This window comes from Anguilla anguilla, chromosome 4, assembly GCF_013347855.1.
Source record: "Anguilla anguilla isolate fAngAng1 chromosome 4, fAngAng1.pri, whole genome shotgun sequence".
NCBI lineage: Eukaryota > Metazoa > Chordata > Actinopteri > Anguilliformes > Anguillidae > Anguilla > Anguilla anguilla.
In genome coordinates, this window is record NC_049204.1 from 11,851,677 (window position 1) to 11,866,840 (window position 15,164).

Below are 15,164 nucleotides of genomic sequence, written 5' to 3' on the forward strand. Positions count from 1 at the left end.
AACGACTTTTTCCTCACAGTGACGTAGATGAACTGCTTAATTCTTATAGACGCTTAAAATTAACTTTAATGAACTGCGCACAGCGATGAGACTTCCTCATCTGAAACAAGGCTGTGTGTTTTTATTGTTCAATAAATTGTTGAATCTATGAGCTGTGAAACACCAGGATGAGAAGGGGTGCGTTCAGATTTAATCACCATCTCATTGTCCATCCATTCCTCAAGGGGACAGACTCAAGCCAGGAGGTCATTTTAATGCAAATAGTTTGAGGGGTAATGGGGGTGGCTACACTGAAATGTCAAGTTGGCCACACAGGGATACGCTGTAGCTGAATTTTTCGAACTCTTTGAAAGATCAACTGAAATCTCAGAAGCGAGAGCAGCGTGGAGTGATGGCTCCTTTGCCAGCTGCGAGGGAGAGTCAGTCAGCATGGGTTCATCTGGACCGTCACATAAATAAAACATCAAATCGACTCTGGAAACGAAACTCACTTCACTAGCAATCAGTAAGTGGGAACCCAAGACAGTGGTGCATTTCAAAGCATGCCTACCCTGGCTATGGTGGGATTGGGTCAACTGAATTTCTAAAAGTGATTTTCTAAAACTAAATCTAAAACTTAATTCTCACAAGAACAAATGTATTGTTGGGCAACACAAACAACATGTTAAAAGACTGGTTAATTTTTCTCCACAACAATATAAATAATATGCTTTACTGTGTCTACAGCAAAGAAGTTCCCAACAAAATAAGGAGAAAATAAAAGAAGATAATTTCCCAAAACACTTTTTGGAAGAAAAATTGAAGTAAACAGCTCAAGGGTGTCATAGTGTTTGTTTACTGGGTTCAATCCACATTCATAAGACATATCAACATGTTAAAACTATAAACCAAAATACCAACAGTATGAAATAAAATGGTCAAATGTACTTTAAGAAATCTATGCATTCTTTGATTCATGTACATGCTTTACAGAAGGAATAGCTAAGATGAGGCTAAGATACCCATTTACTCTGCATTTGATCATATTAGGAACAATAATATTAGAACTGTCCATACCCAAACGAAAAAGACTGAATGCCCAAACGAACCACCACACGCAGTGAAGTGACCCTGCAGGTCTCTCAGCACTCGTCTGGAACTGCTTCAGTTTTGCCTACAACTGAAAGCATCGCTGTCCACACCATACTCGATATGCATACAATATGGTGCTGTACTCAACACAATATAAAGATTCACACAACAGAGTAACTTTCTTTTGAGAAAATAACAGCCGCACAACCGTGTTCCGTACAACAGCACGCTCATTCGTTTAAATTTTCACTGGTGCAACTGACTTTCCCTGAGTTTTTCCTCTGTCCACACAGATTTTCTCAATTCACTTGCCAAAGACATTCACCATTATACTTTCTTTGGAACCCAGTGACGTTTTTTTGTTGTCTAATAACATTATTGGCAAACGTTATTCAGACAGAAAAAAAACTATCACATATAGACTCAAAGGATAAATACTGAGACGGAAAGAGATTCATATAAAACCAAGCAATTTGAAAAAAATACAAATAAAAAAATAAAATGACAATCGTTTACACAACCACCCCTGAGCACAGTACAAAATTAACAATCCCCAGTTCAATAAACATGCTACTGTTGAAAGCAATCAGCCCAGTTCCTAAAAGTATACAACATAATGCACAAATGAGCAATTACAGATTACAATAATTCTGCACAATTCTGAAGCTCAGTGTAATTCTCATGAACCAAATAAAAGTCACAGTATAACAAAGTGAAATATCACTCAACTTAGTTAAAGATGAAAAGCAGTAAATATGTAATGTAACTGACAAAAAACGCTTCCATCATACACATACAGAAATACAAGCAATTGGTGGAAAAATGTGCAGTTTTTTTTCCCTTTTTGGTTTTTGATAGGGTTAATACAAAGGTCATTTGCATATTTAAATCATTTTCTTGCAAGTGAATGACAAGCTTCAGAGACGCATCCCACATGAAATCAATTTAGCAAAAACATGCTAATTGACAATGGTCATAATTTTCATGTTCCATAACATCAGAATTAGACTAAAATTATTCACCTAACCAAACTGCAGTAATACGCTTAAAGACTTAATCTTTTTAAACATTATGAACAAAACTACTCAAATGTTTCTGAAGGAAAGCTATTTTGGAATTGTTTCTATTTGGTAAAAACAACTACAAAATTCAAGAGAATTTTACCAGTGAAATAAAAGTCTTACAGTTTTCCCGATACAATAACAATGTACCTCTCAAATGCATGTACTTCAGTAAAGTATATTCATGCTCTGTACTGAGGTCACTGAGTTCAATAACTCTACACAAATAGCTATGACTTGACAAAGCAAAGTGCCGACAGACCAAATGCATTCAGACTGCAACATTTAAAGCATTTACAATACGCATAACCCACACACAACATACACGTTTTTTGCCAGAATATTTTTTTTAAATTCATAAAAAATACTTTTGCCCATTTGCACTAAATCCCTTTCACAGCTGAGTTCAGGAAGACTTTATAAACCATTAACAGCACGGAGAAGGCCTGAAAGTGACTCACTTCAGCTCAACTACTGTAAATACTATTACTGTCGATCGTCCGTCAGGAGGACTACGCATTCAACAGCATTCAGGAACATAACACTGAAAATCAATACGACTGGGCTGATGTCACTTCCTGAATGTTCACCTCCTTTGCACTGATTAGCCAGTCTACCAATCATCAAAGATCAATCATCAATTCAAAAGCACCTACCGCTAACAATGACTAACCGGCATCAAGGAAACACAGCGCATATAAGCGCATGTGCCCCAGCCCCATCATCCAGCCACACCCATTAAGTGCCCTGCAATGGACGCTAACGTCCACCTTGCTACGCTAATGCTAATGCGCTAACACGCGCATCCTGTGAAGAACCCGGGGGTACATTCAGACACGGGCCGCTACAGCACCGAGCGCGTGCAGAATAAGCCCGGTAGTTGAAGGCTCCCCAAAGCAGCGACCCTAAAACGGTCCCGGTTGCCGGTTTCACGGGGTCAGCAGGCGTTGACGCACGCGGGGGGCCCCTCGGCGGGGGCCGGCAGGTCCCCCGGGGGCCCGTCGCGCAGGGCGTGGGTCTGGGCTCGCCGGCGGGCCAGACGCGAGTTGGAGGGCGGGGACAGCCGCATGGAGCAGACGATGGCGGTCATGTCCTCGCGCTCCTCGTCGTGCTGCGAGAGCTGGCGGTTGCAGGCGATGGCGTCGGCGGCGAACTGCGTCAGGTCCTTGGTGCTGCTGTTCCTGCGGGCGGGGACGTTACACCGCATTCACGCAAGGCTCGGGTGGACCCGCAATCATTTCAAAGCAATTTCATTTGTAGGACAATGAAAAAAAAGCATAAACTGCTGAACTCAATTTTTTTTTTTTTTAAGTTACAGTAACTGCAATTTTATTTTGCAAATGCGCACACACACACACATGCACACACACACACACACACACACATACACAAGGAGTTGTCCTCAGCGAACTCCCGTACCAAGGCACCAGGGCACCACGCTGAATGTTGCTGTTCATTAGAAGGACACCAACAGCTGGAATACAATTCACACAGCAGCCCACCGTCCCTGGTGCAGCTCCTGCTGACATTTACGTTTCATTTGTTTCCACCGATCCACAGTCTCCGGCGAACGTTAGGACTCTGCGGCTTACCTCTGCAGAACATGTGGCGTAGGAAGTCCGCGTTCCGGAGCGTTCTGAAGCGAGCAGGAAGGAGAGATGCACTCAGGTTAAACAAAATCAACTGAATTTAACTGCCCTCTAAAAACACAAGTAATAAAAACTTGTATTTTGCATTGTAGTTTTACTACCGGAAAACGTATTTTACCACAAAATAATAAGAAGTTAAAAATTAGGTGCTAATAAAACGTGCTCTACTTTGACCATAACTTGATGCAGTTCCAGTGCTGTGTTTTAAAAAATATCACACTGTTGCAATGCGTGAAGCAAAATAATTTGTCCTGCTGAGCAAATAACAAAGGCGTAAAAATCACTTTGAACAATGAATGGGAATTCTACAATCCTGACGTGGAAGCTGTCATCCTCAATTATATTTGCCTGGTCTATGCTGTGTAGGTGTTTTCAACATTATACAATATTTGAATGGTATGAGCAATCACGGTTTTACATGAGCTGATGTCAACATTCACACTTCATAAAGCAAAGAAGTAATCAAGGCCGAAGACATCATCCAGTATTAGTACTAGACAAATAATTAACTAACCAAAAAGGGATGGATCTGAAATTCATGACCGTTATTATACACAGTATTAACAACAGCTTTTAACAGCCTACGGCCAATAAATTAGTTTTTGGTTGGAAGGTCAAATGTTCAATCTAGTAACAACAGTATAAATAAAATACAGCGCCTTGAAAAAGTATTTACTCCCTTCCTGATTTTCTCCACTACTGCACATTTGTCACACTGAATAATTTCAGATCTTTAGACAAAATGTCATATTAGACAAAGGGGACCTGCGTAAACATGAAATATATTTAAAAAATAATTTCATTGAATGAAAAATGTTATCACCAATGTGAAAAAGCAATTTAGCCCACTCTTCTTTGCAGAACTGATTTAATTCATACAAATTGGTAGGTTTTTTCGAACATGAACTGCTCATTTCAGGTCAGTGCGTTGACGAGGCCAACTCCGAAACTTTTAATTTAGTTTACTTTCAGCCGTTCAAATGCGGGCTCGCTTTTGTGTTCTGGGTCGTTCGCGTTTGCGTTTTTTGGGTCAACAGAGGAAATCTGGGAAGCGCGGAAGCGAACACTTCCTTTCGCGGGCGCAGCGTGCGGTTCAGACGCGTCTGCGCGTTAGCGTTAGCAGCGGCTCGCCGCTCCGCTAGCTGAGAGGTAGCGGCGGAGGAGAGCTACGTACCCCCTGTACCCACGGGTGCTCCAGGACCTGCCCGGCGCCGAGCCGCAGCGTGGCGTCTCGCACCAGCAGCCTGGAGATGAGGTCTTTGGCGTCGTCCGAGATGCGGGCCCAGTCTTTCTCGGGGAACTCGTACTTCCCCTCCTGGATGCTCTCAAACAGGTTGTTCTGGGGAAGAAGGAGAAACGGCAGAAGGCCACGTCAGCGCCCTTCACAAAAAAAACATCAGGAACCTGACGAAGTGCAAATCTGAGTCAAACCAGCCCAAACCTGCTTTCCTGGAAGAGTGCTCCAATACAGCAGAATGCACACAATATAACACCTGTTCTGTCTTCCCTCTACCGGCTGCCAGTACGAGCTACAGCCGACTTCAAAATACTTCTTTTAACCTATAAAGCCTTGCTTGGATTAGCATGGTGTTCTGATCTTATTACACTGCACTCACCGGCACGCACCCAGTGCCCCCAAGGCACAGGCTATGTATCACTCCCCCCAGACTCAAACAAAATAAATCAGCCAGGAGCGGAACATTCCAATACCACGCGCTCTACCTCCGGAATGCGCTTCCCACATCACTTAGGAATGCAAGCTCTCTTAATATTTTTTAGACTCGAGACTCTTGACACACTTTTTTTTTTCCCCCCTACTCTCCCGGGGCCCGCCACGACTGGTTTCATCTACCGGTCGGACAGCCCCGCGGTCTCGTAACGAATCGGGACATAGGTCGCGCAACTGGTTACCGTGTCGCCCAAAAGAAGCAGTCTGGAGAACCGCAGCCTGCACTCTCACACACCGGCGGTCGGGTTCGAGAATGACCGCGGCTGCAGTCGCAGGCAGCCGGCAATTCCAAATTAGGGTGAGAACTGGACATGCTCAGCTTCATGCTGGTCGCCAGATTTCACCAGTATCACAAAAGAAAGGTCTTCCAGCAATGCTTCCAGAACAAGGAGGCGTTGCTGGACGAAGCCTAACCGCGTGAGGAGCGGCGCTGGGTGAACGGCGAGACTGGGGCGCTCGGCGTGAAGGGAGGGGCGGTCGGGCGTTTCGGGGGGGGGGGGGGGGCGTTACCTGGCAGGCGCGGCAGGTCTCCCCGCGCTCCCAGCCGCAGTCCGTCCCGCAGTGGCCCGTGAAGGGGGGGCAGCCGCTCAGCATGATGTACAGGATGACCCCCAGGCTCCACAGGTCGCACCGCTTGTCGTAGAAGGTGGCCTCGTCCGTGAACACCTCCACCACCTCGGGGGCCATGTACTCCGCCGAGCCGCACTGAGAGGGAGGGAGGGAGGGAGGGAGGGAGGGAGAGAGAGCGAGAGAGAGCGAGAGAGAGCAAGAGAGCGAGAGAGCGAGAGAGAGAGACAGAGAGAGAGAGAGAGCGTGAGAGAGGGAGAGAGGGAGGGAGAGAGACAGAGAGAGAGAGAGCGTGAGAGAGAGGGAGAGAGGGAGGGAGAGAGGGAGGGAGCGAGAGAGGGAGCGAGAGAGGGAGCGAGAGAGGGAGAGAGAGAGAGAGAGAGACAAGCGGGGACAAAAGGACACAGGCACACGCGACATGTTAACTCGCGCACATGTATATTCAAGGCGAGAGTGTCTCCGCATGTAAATTTCAGCCCTGTACAGTTTAACCTAACAGCACAAATATGTTTTTTTCCTACAGATATCATGAATAATTCTCATTTAGGAAGTCTGGCTTGATTTCTCAGCTTAAATATGCAGTCTCAAAACAAAATCCATCATGGTGAGATGCGTGGTGCAGGCCGCAGGATAGCTGACTCTCAAACTAACGAGTCGCGCCCCCCCAATGCAGGCGGGGGTTCAGTTCCCTCCTACAAGACCGTCTCAGCTGTGGTCCCTTCTCTATCCATTACCCTCTCTCTACTTCCTGCCTGAATACAGCAAACAAATACTAAAAGATGGCAGACTCCTTCTGATCTCCTATAAACCGCACTGCATGGCTCAACGTCATGCTGTGGGACTATTCTGGAATTTTCGCCCTGCATTCTTACTGGAGTGGTGAGCTCAGGGGTGGTGATGGGTGTGCAGGCACTGCTCATCTTTACTCCGCTTCCCAAGTCAAAATCACAGATCTTCACTGGAGACACCTGCACAGGTGCAAATACACGCATTGAAACAAATTAACCCTTTTTTTTTTTTTTTTTTTTTTTAATTGCACCTTCAAGACACTCATTTTTAGCCTAAAATGAACCATCCCTCCACTCATTTAATGGTACTTTCTCTGAATGCTCAGTAATGACTCATTTTATTAATAGGATACGTTTAATAATGTAAACATATTCCTAATCACTTATCGTGTTCACCAACATGCTAATGTTCTGTCACAAAAGGAGACAGAGGACTGTGCAAGGACATGAAATGGACTTTACCCGGTCAGCGAATTCACACAGAATATTTTCAGGCTTGAGGTCCCGGTGGGCAATGCCTGCAAAGAGCGAGCGTGAGCGTGAGCATGAGCTAGCAAAACCTCTCTTCGCCTCGCCTGTCACGCATCAACAAAAACCCGTCCCCCCCCCCCACCCCCCACCCCCCCCGGCAGCCGCCTACCCTTAGTGTGGAGGAAGTTGAGCGCCTTAGCGATGTCCCTGACCACCCGGCTGGCCTCCAGCTCATCGAAGTGCTTGCGACTCTGGATGTGAGACAGAATGGAGCCTGGGGATGGCATGCACACAGCGGAAAGTCATCACACCTCGCAGTCAGCATCCACTTCACCGTTAAACAACGAACACCCCACTGTATCAAATATGCAATTCACATTACTCAAATATAAACACAAATGCAATTATACGGTCCTTCAAGTCACATACGTTTATAACAGAAACTGTGGATATCACCTTAGGTAAGTAATGGATACATAAGCGTAATGAATGCAAGCCTTTTATATTCCTGATGTGTCCATTGAATGGGTGAAATTTTCCGTACAATAGAACCCGAGAGATACAAATCTCAGAGATACAGACTCATAGGTCAACAGAGCAGGTTATGAAACTGGAAACAGCGTATGAAATAACACCTTATCAGTGCCAAGCTCTTTCTATTCGCACTTTCTTTTCATAAAAATGCTAAACGCTATTTTAAAATGCTGTACCATTAGAACTAAATAATGGAATGTGTCACTAATGCTTAAAATACAATGTGGGGAGGTCAGTGTTTGTTACAAATATGGGGGAGAAAAAAATGAAACAGTCTGCATTAGAGGATAATGGTTCCTGACAAGGAGCTGTATCATTCATGGAAAGGCAACATAGAAAAAAATAATTACCTAATGAAATCCTCATTACTGCTCGTTTAATCACTGGTTATTAACCTAATCTAAAATTAGAACTACAAAATAACAGAAGGGTTCTTTTTTTTTTAAATACATGAGACCATAATGTAGGTATATTATTCCAATCAATGAAAGATCGTAAATTGTTAAAATTGGTGTGTTTTGACATCACTTTCAAAGTTACAAACATTTCAGTGATACAGATAACCTGCATACTTGATACATTTGTATCTTCAAGGTTCTATTGCCTGTATAAAATACACAATATAAAAAAAACTTCAAAAGGTAAATTTGAACTCTACCTCCTCGTAACTTCTCAAATACTAAATAGAAGCAGGCTTCATCTTCAAAAAATTCTATCAGCTCCAAAATATTCCTACAAAATAAAAATAAAAAGAAGTTGTTCAAAAAATACATGATGCTGACACACAATGTGCAATTAACAGTGTAGCAGAACAGTGTAGAATGAGTGTAGAGTGCAATTCACCTGTTCCCCTGGCACTGGTAGAGGGTCTCTACCTCTCTGAAGACACGGGTACGACTGTGGCTCTTGGTCTTCTCTATAATCTGCACATACCAAACAGGACGGCGGTTAACACAGTTTTATGATTGTCCTTGTGGTCTGCTCTTATGACTTCTCACAGCACTCCCCTCTTTCGCAAAAATATTAACAGCAATGAAAGACCTTAAAGGAGTACTATGGTGATTTTCACACTTTCTCGGTTTTATGTGCTATTTGCACAAGAGGCATTGAAGAAACACAATGAGCAAAGTATTAAATATGTCCGTTCTGTATTCTTGGAGAAATATGCGTTTTAAATTCATCGTCCTATTTTCAACCGGTTGAGAAAGTTGTCATTTTGCTACGTCATTAATACAGTAACCACTCCCATTTCCACGCCCCGTAAAGAAATCTGACAGGACACACCGTCCTGCTGTTCAGACAATGCAAATATTTGACTAACGTTAGGTTCACTTAAATTAGAGTGCCTTTAGATTATTTCTGGTTATATTCATTTAGCTGGCTAGCTAACGTTAGCTAGCTAGGAGGTTTGCTTTCATAAGGCAATGTTATCGATAACGTTAGCTTGCTAGTTTGCTTTTATGAGGACGTTATAGTTGTGCTTTTATCTTAACTTGGCTAGCTAGATATCAAAAATTATCATTGGATATAAGTAAACGTCCTTACCTTAGCTATCTACCGATACTTGATATACTAGCCCTACTAAGCTAGCTAGCTTGTGAAAATTCAGTCTCCCAAAGAGAGCGCATATCATGGGGGTAGCTATGGTAACGGGGCACGGTCTGTCAATCATAGCTAACTGACAGTTCTCATTACCACGCCCAGACGGTTCGGGTGAATTTTTATCGTGGGAAATTTAGGCTTAGAAAAATACGTTTTAAAGTACATTGAAATGACTGAAGAATAAAAAAATTATGCACATTTGTTTTGTTGTTGCCTGAAGACAACTGGAAAGTGTCACGTTCAACCACCATGGTACTCCTTTAAACAAACAAGCAAACAAACAAAAAAAAAAACAACAATTCCCAGAATGCTCTGCTTGACACAGCCCCCACTCACCTTCACGGCATATTCTTTTCCATTCTGCAGGCTTACGCAGCCCTGAACTTTGGCGTGCGCCCCCTTTCCCAGCAGCTCCTCCGTTAGCTTGTACAGGTCTGCAAAGGAAAGGTAGGCAGACAAAGGATTCAAGCCAACCTCATTAACACATTATCTAGAAAGCGCAAAACAGTCAAAACTTCTAAATTTAGCAGCTCACAAAAGCAACAAACTGCCGTTAATTTAGCACAGGCATGTGTCAACAGAAACTTCATTTATTTATTTATCTATTCATTTATTTATTTACCATTAGATTCACCTGCCTTTCAAACTACGAGATTCACAGATACCCAATTAAAAAGCATTTTTCTAAGTCCACCATCAAGCCATAAATGTTTCAGTGAGACAGACCTGTTATATTTTAACAGGAAAAAACTGCAGTAAGAAATTAAAGACTTCTGGCTGGCACGCTGTATGAAAACCATTAATGGGCGAGGATAGACCGAGATACAGTTCACGTCACACACATCAAATTAGCAGACGCACCTGCAATCTAGTTACTAAACATGAGACCCCCACTGTTTCACATTGTGGAAAACAAACTGGCATAAAACTGAAAAAGCACACAGAAAAATGTCTTCCTGAGTTGCCAAAACAGGAAGAGTCAAAGTCTTAAGTTTTTTGCCGTATTCCAAACAGACATACAAATGACTGAAAATGGCTGCATTCTGCTTTCATATCAACATTATTCTCCACTGGTTGAGAATACATTGATGCAATCGAGGAGCAGCGCTAGCATGTCATGCATTATGCAAACAAGGCATGAGAACGTTCTTTTTATGCAAATGATGCACAATGTTGCTTGTCAAGTTTCATTAAAACAATGCTTAAGTTAGTGTCTAGTACAAAGGGGGCCCCCGATGGCCGCTCATAGCACCCCCGCTAAGTGCACCTCTGGTCTGACCCAAAATGCGGTCCCCGAAGCACAACAAGACGGTCACCCCACCGACTTAAATCCCTCCCTCCCCCGACGACACCACGGCCAATCGCGTGCCAACCAGTGGGGGCTTGGAACCGTGGTCTGCACTGGGTCAGCACGGCTTCGATACCGAAACGTAGGGCCCGTCAACACGGCAGAACAGTGTCTAAAGAGGATGCGCCACCTTTCAGCCACACTTTCCTTTCAGTGAAAAGGGGCCATTTCAAGATAACGTTGTGGTTTCTGTGGGTTTACCATTGAAACTCGCCGTAAAGCTGTCAGTTGCTCTTGTCCTCCTTTTCTTCTTCTTTCTCTTGGCGGCATCCTCGATGCTTAGCGGTTGGCTGCCCTCCATTACTGCAACAATGATGCAGTGTAACGTCAGTGTGGAGCAAACGCATACAGTAAGGACTGTGACGCAAGCAAATCAATTTGACCAATCATCTGAATTTTTGGTTCAACCACTAAGTGTCCAGGCAGCATTTAGCAATGTCTGTTGATAAATAATATCTACTCCGATAAACAGTCAGAGTAGTTATTTTATCTGCAACCATATGTGACAGTTACACTGTACTTTTGTCATTAAATACATATTCATGTTCTGAAAAGTTGTTGATATGCCTAAAACAGTCAGGTCAACATGTCACAGGGTTCATTAGCAGTTAATTTAGCAGAAAGTGCTATGCAGAGCAACTTACAATATAGGAGAAGTAGAAGTGCGTTCACCTGATTAAAATGAGCAATAGTGCCAGACTTGGCTAACAACATTCCTACAACAGTGAGTAAAGATGCAAAATCACTAACGCTATGCTAACTAAGAACCAAAGTACAAATTTAATAGCATACAGTCTACATCCTTAACAAGCCCTAAAAAGAAAAACATAAAACCATAAGAAACCTAAAACTATATGAAATATCATAAACAAAATTATTACAAAAGGAGAAAGAGTTAAAGGGTGGGTATGGTAAGGAAACCAAGATGCAGTCTGGAGAAGTGTGCCTTCTGCCCGCATCGAAAGATAGCCAACAATTCTGCTGTCCTGACCACCTGTGGGGAAGTTTGTGCCACCACAGTGGGGCCAGTACAGGCAGGCATCGTGACTCTGTACAACCACGTACACACAGGAGAGCCAGTCACTTTGCAGTTGCGCACTGCACTTGGAGGTACGGTGGGGCTGTCCCCCTCACTCCCCTACAGGCTAGTAGCAAGGCCTTAAAGTTCATGCAGGCCGTAACAGGTAGCCAGTGAAGTGAGATGGCAGGGGTGCGACATGAGCATGCTCGGTAGCACAAGTTCTGCATTCTGCAGTAACTGCAGGGGTGTAGCGGAATGAACTTGAGCCCAGCGAAAAGGGAACTGAAATAATCCAGTTGAGTAGCAGGGCCTCCACTAGGAGCCATGTAGAAAGGGCAAGTGTACTACAGCCTGATCCAATCCAGAATGTTTTCGCACAGTAGAATATACAGGAGCAAAAATCAAGTCAGCCTTGCTGTTCAAAGGTGACCGATATACTGTGTTGCAGTCACCCAAATACATACGCAGGCCATTTTGTGTCTTTTTGTTCATTTGTTCAGTATTTGGCAATAGCTACCAAAGCTCTGTGCGATTTGATATTCAGCAGGTTTTTTTCCTTTACAAGACTGAATATTCCCGCCTTTTCCTCTCGGTGGTACTGAACAGAGCCGTGTACTGGGAACCCCAGGCCTCAAAAGACAACAGCGATCAGTCATGAGTCGACACGCGTCCATTTCTGTTTCCTGACCTGGGCTCCGTGCTACAGTGCCAGCCACATCGCAGGAGGGGCTGAGCTGCGCCTCCACAGGGGAGCCGTTTCGCTGGAGGGGGGTCAGGCCTGCACAGCTTCCATCCACCGGGACAGAGTCCACAGACCTGCTCTGAAGCTATGGCACAAAAAGTCAAACTGCCATTATCACTACACAAGCAAAGGGCACACTGCCCCCAGTGCTCAACAAGATGACACAGCAAAAAAAAAGGCTATAATGTTCAAGAACTAAACAAAAATTTGACCTTGATATATTTAAACATAGTATGTATTTTATTACTGGTTACAACATGTATATGCCATGCCTGTTATGATCCCCTTGGGCAGACAGCCAACACTGCACAGCAACAGGAAAGTACATGATAAACGAAGAGGGAAGAGAACCTTATCTGACCTGTGAAATTCCCAGCAGCATTTTCACTGCTCTAGATAAACTATTACTCATAACCTTTGACGCTACATGACATCATCGGAAATCAATGTGATGTGTCTGCTATGAATTAGGTCATTTTGTCTGAAATCAGATCAATTTTGAAATGACTCCACATTTTGTATATTATATTGAGGTAATCACCAAGTAAATTTTTCAAAGTATGTTCCATTAATTGTTTTTAGGTTAAATGAATTGCTCTGACAGCTGCTTCATTTAGTACTGTAGCGGTTTATCTGCTCATTGTCCTTCCTGCTACAGGACAAAACAAAACTTGCATCATTATCCGTTTTCTGAGCTACAGTATTTCTATGACTGTTATTTCAAATAAGGAGCAAGTCATTCATTTGTTTTATCATAAGCAAGTCGCTGAACAGTGGCCAGCTTCAAAATAAAAAATGATTTGTCATCGTTTAAGATGATAATTTCAGTGAATGTGTGACGGGACTTGGGGATTACCTGGAAAGACCGCTGGAAAGCGTGCAGCTCCACTATCTTTCTCTGTCTCACCATATCCGCAAGCTGAAAATAACACGCCCCGTTTGGTTAGAGTGTTTCCCGTCAGGAAGTCTAAAGTGAAGCAAATCAACAAGCAATCTAATTGCGTTACAGTGTAAGTTACAGTCATAGGCCACATTTTTGTAGCGCAAACTACTGATCTCATATCAAACATAAGAAAACGCGATTAGCAACGTATGTATTTAACATTACTGTTGGCAAGTAGTAACAAAGAAACATTTTGAATTCAACGATGTGAATTCAAAATTAAATAATTAAATAAAATTAGAACAAGAAAAACCAGTTACATATCAAACCTGACAACTACTCGAAACCTATTCTAGGTACTCTAATCATGTTAGTGGCTCGAGAATCAACGAATGGAGCGGGGTCTCTATTCGTCAGACAACTATTTATCTAAACTGACACGCATCTCTTGTATCTAGTTAGCCTGCTAGCGCCAACTGCATGACATGCAGTATTCCTACTAACAAGACACATCTTTCATAATTAGTAGGATAACCAGTTTTAGATGAGTTATAGATAGCTTTCGTGTATTACATATTACAGTTTTACACTCATTAATATACAACGTTAGCTAACGTCAGTTAGCTCAGTTCGCCATCATTAAAAATAGCTATCGATAGTCAAATACAGATACACTGAGTACCGCATTATGCGGCAAAACTGTACGTTGTGTTATACTGAAGATCATCACTCTGTAGGGTTTGATAAATCACTTAGTCTACAGAAGTCGTGTCATATCGATAAGAGGTGAAACATGAATCCAGGCCACACTACTTAAATCAACGCAAGCTAGCTATGGCTAGTGAATTGGCTAGTCAGGTGTCTGACAAACTGGCATATTAAGTTACCACAACATACATAATAACGTTAGACTGGCTAACTATGGCCATTATAACCGCTAGCTAACGTTAGTATCGTCAGGTTGCTACTTAACTGGCAGTGGTCGCATCATTCAGGTCTGAAATTCTGAGATGTGGAAAGTTAAGACTGTCCAAATTAGCCAACGAGCCACCGTTAAACTATCCGTTTCATAATCTGGACATCGGTCTAACAAAACAAGTCAGTTATTTAAGACAAACCTGAAAGCTGCATCCATATAAGCCCAGTTGTGCCTTGACTCCCTCAGCCATTTCCCAACCAACGAGTGCGGCGGCAAGTAAGTAGAAGACTGCGTGCGAGGAGTGGAGAAACAAAACATTACCACCTCCTCTTGCGAAACCGACGTAGTCCGCATGCGTGTATTACATGGCTTACGGCGACCATGTGACAAGGCTGAGGCATTTTTGGAAGATCCAAATGTAGGCTAGTCTAATCACTCATCACAACTGAATAGGTTTACTAGATTAAATAAAACATTTCCTTCAATCCACAAATATCTACACGAATTTTGGTCTGTGCATATTAACAGTGCCGCATTAATATCCCCACATAATACATAACATAAAGCGTGTTGGTTTTGTTTTGCTTTACATGTCTAGTAGTTGAAGACGAAAAAGTCTGTTTTCAGATACAGCTGTAACCAGCAACAGGAGGGGTCCCAACAGCAGTTCTTATTCGGAAAAAAAACATTGACTTGAACGACCGAAAATGCCTTGTTTCTACTTACACAATATTTTCACTTAATTATCAAGATGTAGCTACCCTTCTGTTACGCTATAA

General features: G+C 43.1%; 1 protein-coding gene across 2 annotated transcripts; it reads right to left on the minus strand.

The window, feature by feature from the left end:
• Positions 1-814: 814 nt before the first annotated feature.
• On the minus strand, positions 815-14,723 carry mknk1 (MAPK interacting serine/threonine kinase 1). Of its 2 annotated transcripts, none has more exons than XM_035414913.1 (14): positions 14,585-14,723; positions 13,440-13,502; positions 12,530-12,668; positions 11,022-11,123; positions 9,809-9,906; positions 8,714-8,793; positions 8,529-8,602; positions 7,506-7,610; positions 7,328-7,383; positions 6,950-7,045; positions 6,021-6,215; positions 4,956-5,120; positions 3,725-3,768; positions 815-3,313 (listed from the first exon to the last, which is right to left on the minus strand). In XM_035414913.1, exons 1-14 carry the CDS (start codon positions 14,633-14,635, stop codon positions 3,070-3,072), a joined length of 1,512 nt encoding a protein of 503 aa, XP_035270804.1. In that variant the 5' UTR covers positions 14,636-14,723; the 3' UTR covers positions 815-3,069. The 2 variants fall into 2 exon arrangements, with proteins under 2 accessions (XP_035270804.1, XP_035270805.1); XM_035414914.1 differs by having other exon boundaries at positions 13,440-13,550; positions 14,585-14,701.
• Between the last annotated feature and the right edge of the window lie 441 nt (positions 14,724-15,164).